Below are 6670 nucleotides of genomic sequence, written 5' to 3' on the forward strand. Positions count from 1 at the left end.
AACATGAATACAAACATGGTGGAAAAGGAATTTTTCAATTTGCACTTACCATTTGTGAAATCTCATAAATATTCAAAAAATACTAAAATACATGTGTATTTAAACATGTTAATTTTGACGTTTTGCTCAAATCAAGTTTAAAAAACTTGTATAATGTTTTTTTATGGACTTAATAAAAGATGTTTATAATGTTTGTATAGTCCAAAGCATATTAAAATATATTTTACATAAAAACACCTATGATTTGAGAAATTTCACAAATAATGTGTGTAGAATTTGAGCTTGAAGAATTAGCACACATTACATATAAACCTATACTAAGTATACCAAGAGTGAATCATATTGATGACAGGCGCAGCACAGGCGGCATGGCATTTTATCTAGGTGACAGTTTGGTCACTTGGACATCACAAAAGCAGAAGACGGTGGCGTTATCATCCTGCGAGGCAGAATTTATGGCGGCAACTGCAGCAGCATGCCAAGGCTTGTGGATGAGGAGTTTAATCAGCGAGGTGATTGGGAGTGAGCCCAAGCCGGTCACACTCTGAAGAATTAGCACACATTACATATAAACCTATACTAAGTATACCAAGAGTGAATCATATGAAGCTTGAAATTGATTGGTTGACTTGATTTGCATAGGCTTCAATATCAACGTAGCTTATTTTCCTGTGTATACTAAACAACCCAACAAAATACTAAAAACAATATTAGTCGTAAATTATTTGTTAAATCATCATCAAAAGAAGAAGGCCAACACAATTTGGTTCATGTTAAGTCCAATTTTAGTTTATGTTAATTCTAATTTTAGTTCATGTTAAGTCCAATTTCAGTTCTTATTAAGTCTAATTTTGGTTAATGTTAAGTCTAGTTTTAGTTCATGTTAAGTCTAATTCTTTTTCATGTTAAGTCTAGTTCAACTTTTTTAGTCTACTTTCATGTTAAGTCATACTTGATTCATGTTAAGTACAATTTTAGTTCATGTTAATTCTAATTACAGTTCATATTAAGTCTAATTACAATCCGTGTTAAATATAATTTTCAGTTCGCGTTAAGTTTAATTTCAGTTCATGAAATCAAATTAGACTTAACATAAAATTAGACTTAAAAATAAGTTAAATTAGACTTAACATGATTTAAATTAGACTTAACAGGAATTAGATTGGACTTAACATAAAATTAAATTAGACTTAATATAAAATTAGACATAAAACAAGTTAAATTAGACTTAACATGATTTAAATTAGGCATTTTTTAGTTTTTTTTTTTGGGGGGGTGGGCAGATCGACAAAAAATTTAGGGAGAAAATGTCACGACCCCATGTCTACGCGCCTGTTGGCGCGTCAAGCTGTGGGACCCACCGAGAGCAACTTGATGTTGACTAAAGTCCACTGCTAAATAATAGCAACTAATTATTCTTGGACATTGAGCCTTCTTCTATTTAAGGCCACTAACATTTCTTCAGCACTAGGTCATGTGGTGACTAAAAGTGTGTGTGTGTGTCGTGGGGGGGGGGGGGGGCAATAATCACCCACCTTACAAAGACAATGTCATCATCGTCACGACATGACAATTGACATATCCCAGTATCACTGCCAGGCGATGTGGACTCTAGAGGTGGCTCCTACGAGCTCTAGAGGTGGCTCCTACGGGCTCTAGATGTAGCTCCCACCGCATCCACACGGTGTAACACTTAGCCCCATATAACACATAGCTCCACACTTCCGGTTGGCAACTGCTCTGATACCATTTTGTCATGCCCCAGGCCCACTGGCCCGTTGGCGCGTGCAAACTGTGGGACCCATCGAGAGCAACTCGATGTTGGCTAAAGTCCATTGCTAAAATGCTAGCACTAGATGTTCTTGGGCATTGAGCTTTTCTAGTGAAGTCACTAATATTTCTTCATACTAGTCCATGTGAGACTAAAGTGGAGGGTATCCTAGAAAAGGAGCGAACAATATAACTGAAACGTGCATGTAAGGTCGACGGTGGCAGCATCTTCGAGAAAAAGGAGGAGGGGGAAGAGAGAGAGAGAGGTGGTCTTATTAATTCCAAACACGTGCGAGAGACATAAAAATAAAAAGAAAAGCAAAGATCAAACTTGTACCGGAGACAGTGGTCTTATTAATTCCAATATTTTGATGATTAACATTTCTTATTTCTGTCACTTTTGGGACAAATTTTTAAAACCATCCGTTTTTAAAATTTATTTTCAAAAAACGATCTGTTTCAATCTTAATTTTAAAAACGGACCCAATTAGTTGAAACTGGGTCGGTTTTTGAAAAAAAATTTCCCAAACTTCACGGGAGTTGATCTCCCGTGGAGTTTTGTTATGAAAAAAAACTTGACGTGAGTTCAACTCCCGTGAAGTTTGAGAATTTTTTTTCAAAAACCGACTCAGTTTTATCTAACTGGATCTGTTTTTAAAATTAAGGTTGAAATGAGTCGTTTTTTAAAAATAAATTTCAAAAGCCGATGGTTTTAAAAAAATCCTCCGTCACTTTTGAAAAAAAAGGAAAAAGAAAAAGAAAAAGAAAAAAGGAAAATCACATTCAGCTCAGTAAAGCAGCCGGGGCGATTGCCGCTGAGACCATGGGCCTAGTGGGCTTTTTATTGCAACTCGCAAGCCAACAAATAGTCACGTATCACTCTACCTCATCATAACTAACATGCTCCCCTCCTCTCCAATTTACAATCAGACCGCCAAACTCGTCAACAATCGCAAGACCACAATAATTAAACATCACCGGCTTACCACTACACCGAATCATCAGAGTAACGCCCGTTTGCTATCCTTTATATCCACGCTGCTATTGTGCGCACCCTTATCTTATCTGGTTCTCTCTCTCTCTCTCTCTCTCTAGGGTTTCTATTTTCGTGCCCTTTTCGATCCTCTCTCGATTTCTAGGGTTTCTGATCCCAGATCGGCCCATGGTTTCCCCTAATTTCTAAGATCTATAGGTTTTAATCGCTTTTTTCATTGATTACGCGATGATTTCAGTCATGAACGATTTCGATATCGATCGAAACCCTAGCTCGGCTTCAGATCTCTCGTCATTCGGCATGGAATCCCCAAAAGAAGAGAACAAACCGGATCGGATCGATCTAGAGATCCCTCCCGCTCTCGATCCGCCGCTGGAATCGCGAGATCTGGAGGAATCTAGGGTTAGGGTTTCGCCGACTAGGGTTAGGGTTGCGGAAGAGGATCGCCTCGATATGAGCGGATTCTTGATCGGAGACATGGTATGGGGAAAGGTGAAGTCTCATCCGTGGTGGCCTGGCCACATCTTCAACGAGGCTTTCGCTTCGCCGGCGGTCCGAAGATCGAAGAAAGCTGGTCACGCTTTGGTTGCTTTCTTTGGCGATAGCAGCTACGGTTGGTTCGATCCGGCCGAGATGATTCCGTACGAATCGAACTTTGGTGAGAAATCGAAGCAGACGACTCAGAAGAGCTTTGTGAAGGCTGTGGAGGAGTCGATCGATGAGACGGGCAGACGAGCGGCGCTCGGGCTTTCTTGCAGGTGTAGGAACCCTTTCAATTTCAGGCCCATGAAGGTCCCTAACTATTTCGAGGTCGACGTTGCTGGTTATGAGCGGAATGGGATCTACTCGAAGAGGCAGATTAATAGGGAAAGGAATTCTTTTCGGCCGAAGGATGCTCTTGGTTTTTTGCAGCAGCTGGCTTTGACCCCGAGAGATAAGAAAGTGTACGATGTGGAATGGTATCGGAGGCTGGCAGTGTGGCTCGCAGTGAGGAGGTATAGCGAGACTTATGCGCAGGCTTTTGGGCAGCAGCCGGTGAGGCCTGTGAGAGAGGAGAACGGGGCAGCACTGCAGGCTGAGAGTTTCGCTCCTAGAGGTATAAACGCTTTCATGCCCGTGTTAGAGGTTCATGATTTGTATTCGAACAACACTAACTGCATGGTTTTTGCGATTTGTTTAAGTTTATGGTCCAATTTCGTATGTGTAGATAGTTGTTTTTGTGCGTCGATGCTTGTTGTCTGGCGGGGTGTTTCCATATCAATCAATCACTGTGATGACCGAGATATGAAAGTTAACTTATTATGTTTTATTTCAGGAGGTTTTCGTGTCAATGTAAAAGATCGGCTAATATTTGTAACCTTAGGTTCTTAGGATTCTATCAGAGTATGCATACAAATGTCCATAATTTTGATCAATAATGTATGCATTTGATGGTCTAGTAACATTGCTTGGTTTCTGACCTCGATACATATTGTTAGGCTAGGTAAAAGGGAAGATTAAGCTATATGCAAGAAATCAATTTTTTTGCGCACTTACATAACAATGATTGGCATTAGAGTATCCCCAAAGTAGATATGCATCAAGGATATGTATATTGTTATTTAGGTCAAGACAATCAAGGGTTGTGTAGCCTTGGAGCATTACTATTTTCGCGGCTAGGAATGTTCAATCTCCTCCCTTTACAAGGCAAAGGGAAGTATAGATTTTTATTCTTTAGCCCCTTCTCCAGTTTCCCACATGTTTTGGCATGATATCATGCAATAGAGAGAGCTGACTTGTGTGATGTCCTGATAATATTCCTGTGACTTGTGTAATTACTTATTGTATACACTTGTCCTTAAGCTTTTAAACTGTAGTTGAACACCCAAGATTTTTTCATGCTACTTATTTTTTCCCCCAAGTAGTTTTCCTTTTCTTAATTTTAGTTGTAGTTTGTTTCATTCTTTTTTCGTTTTGTTTTTTGTCGAGTTTGCAAGTTCATTTAATGGAATTACAGTCAACATGGATCAATAGTAGATAGGTTGTATCATGTATTCACCGTTTGATGCAAAATGATTCATTTACTTGTTGATTCACAAAGGCACAAACTCTTTTACAAAAAAAAAAAAGAAAAGTAATTTCCTTCTCACTTAGGATGCTTGCAAATTTTAAACTACTTATGACTCAGTATTGATGCATTAAATGGTCACAAGTAATTGCTGCTATCTACTTCATGAAAACCGATGCATGTTTTTAACTTTTTGCCTTGCAAATTTTATTTGATTTATTCTGCTCAAATTCTTATTAACGTTCCTGTACGTTTTGGCGATGGAAGATTCAGCAATGCAAGGAAACAAGTGAATTAGTAAAATTACTAGTTTTTTTTTGTAAATGATCATTTTAGTCTATATTGGTTTTTTATTGCATTTAGTCATTTCTCAAAAAGCATATAATAAAAAAAGAAAAAAAAGAAAAATGTAATTTGTTTTGTTGGGTATTTTTTTTTTTAATATTAATACGAGGGTGCTTAAACCATTGACCTTTATTGCTTCTCGTAATTTCAGTTGCGTCGAAACCCAAAGTAAGATTCAGCCTGTTGGATACGACACGGCCAACAAAGCCACTTCCCCAAATTCTGTCGCAACAATCAAATTTGAAGTTGTTTTAACCAGGTTAGCGCACAAACTAAAGACTGTGTAAATGGGCAAATAAAATGGGAACAGACAAAATAGAGTCCCGTAGAAAAAAAATAAATCTGAATCAACTAATGCCACCTGCTAAACCAGTATCAATAGCAGAATGCCCCGATTTAGTTCAACGGTTAAATCAAGTTCGAGATCTCATGAGGGGTGTACCTATTGTTTGAAAGTATCACCAGATACCGCGCTACCGAGCAAGATTTTTTTTTTTTTTTTGAAATACGGTTGAGTGTGCTGGATGCTTGCTGCATTCATCATATATATGCCCATGAATCTTCATGTAGGATGAAGGAAGCGCCTGTGTTCTCGATGTGCTGTTCTTCGAGCACATCAAGTTTATCGTGTTTTAGGTATAAGCTTATTGTAGGCAAAGAGGTTGGGCTGAGATCGAGGCTGGCCGAGTTTTTATTCGCGTCCTGATAGGGTTATATCCTTAAAAGCCAGAAGCGCTGGCTTGTGGATTTTGGTCACTTGGGGATGGAACACAGTTGAGGGATTCCCTTGTTGAGCGTATTGGAGCTTTCAGATTTAGACTTTTGACCTGTGAGAGGGGATTTGTTTTAGGTTTGACTCGTCAGGCCCGTGCAAAAGTTTGTCTACCCCATGAAGAAAAAAACCTCGCTAATAAAATGAAAAAAAAAAAACACTTTTGGAAGCTGTAAGTAAAACCCTGCGTGGTGCGGCTCTGTTCATAATAAATGAGAAGCGATGGTGCGGCTCATGACACGGAAAAAATTCATCCGAATGATACGCGCATTAAAAAAGAGGAGGATTATCCAGCTTTCTGCTTGGGAGCTGGGTTGTTTTCTACTGTTTCTCGAGGACCTTCTTTTTTTTTTTTTTCAAATATTCTATTCGAATCATGTGCAGGGAAAGGACCAACACCTAAATCTACTGTTTCTGTTTTGCCTTGGATTTGCATGAATAATTGGCAAACCTTGGATTAGTGCAAAGCTGTGAGGTTGGAAGCTGGGGATTAGTTGGTTGATTTCGAGATTAAATTTTTTCTATGCGAGGCTCTCTATCAAAGCTTAAAATAGATGCAGAGGGGCATATTGGGGATTTTATTTGGAAGCAGAGGGGGACCAAATAACTAGAAACAAACAAAACAAAATTTTGGAAGCATCATCGCGTGCGCGTGGTCTCCGCCACCAAACCATTTATTCATTTATTTATAGCGCGACCCCGAAACATCCGTCGCTTATCACGTGACTCGTTCAGAAGAAGC

General features: G+C 39.0%; 1 protein-coding gene across 1 annotated transcript in view; it reads left to right on the forward strand.

The window, feature by feature from the left end:
* Positions 2830-6670, forward strand: part of LOC109831405 — a 4410-nt gene continuing 569 nt past the window's right edge. The window contains exon 1 of the mRNA XM_020398730.1: positions 2830-3860. Coding sequence (XP_020254319.1) covers positions 2993-3860 — 868 coding nt within the window. The 5' untranslated portion in view covers positions 2830-2992. The remainder of the gene's footprint in view (positions 3861-6670) is intronic.

The sequence above is a fragment of the Asparagus officinalis genome, chromosome 2, assembly GCF_001876935.1.
Source record: "Asparagus officinalis chromosome 2, Aspof.V1, whole genome shotgun sequence".
NCBI lineage: Eukaryota > Viridiplantae > Streptophyta > Magnoliopsida > Asparagales > Asparagaceae > Asparagus > Asparagus officinalis.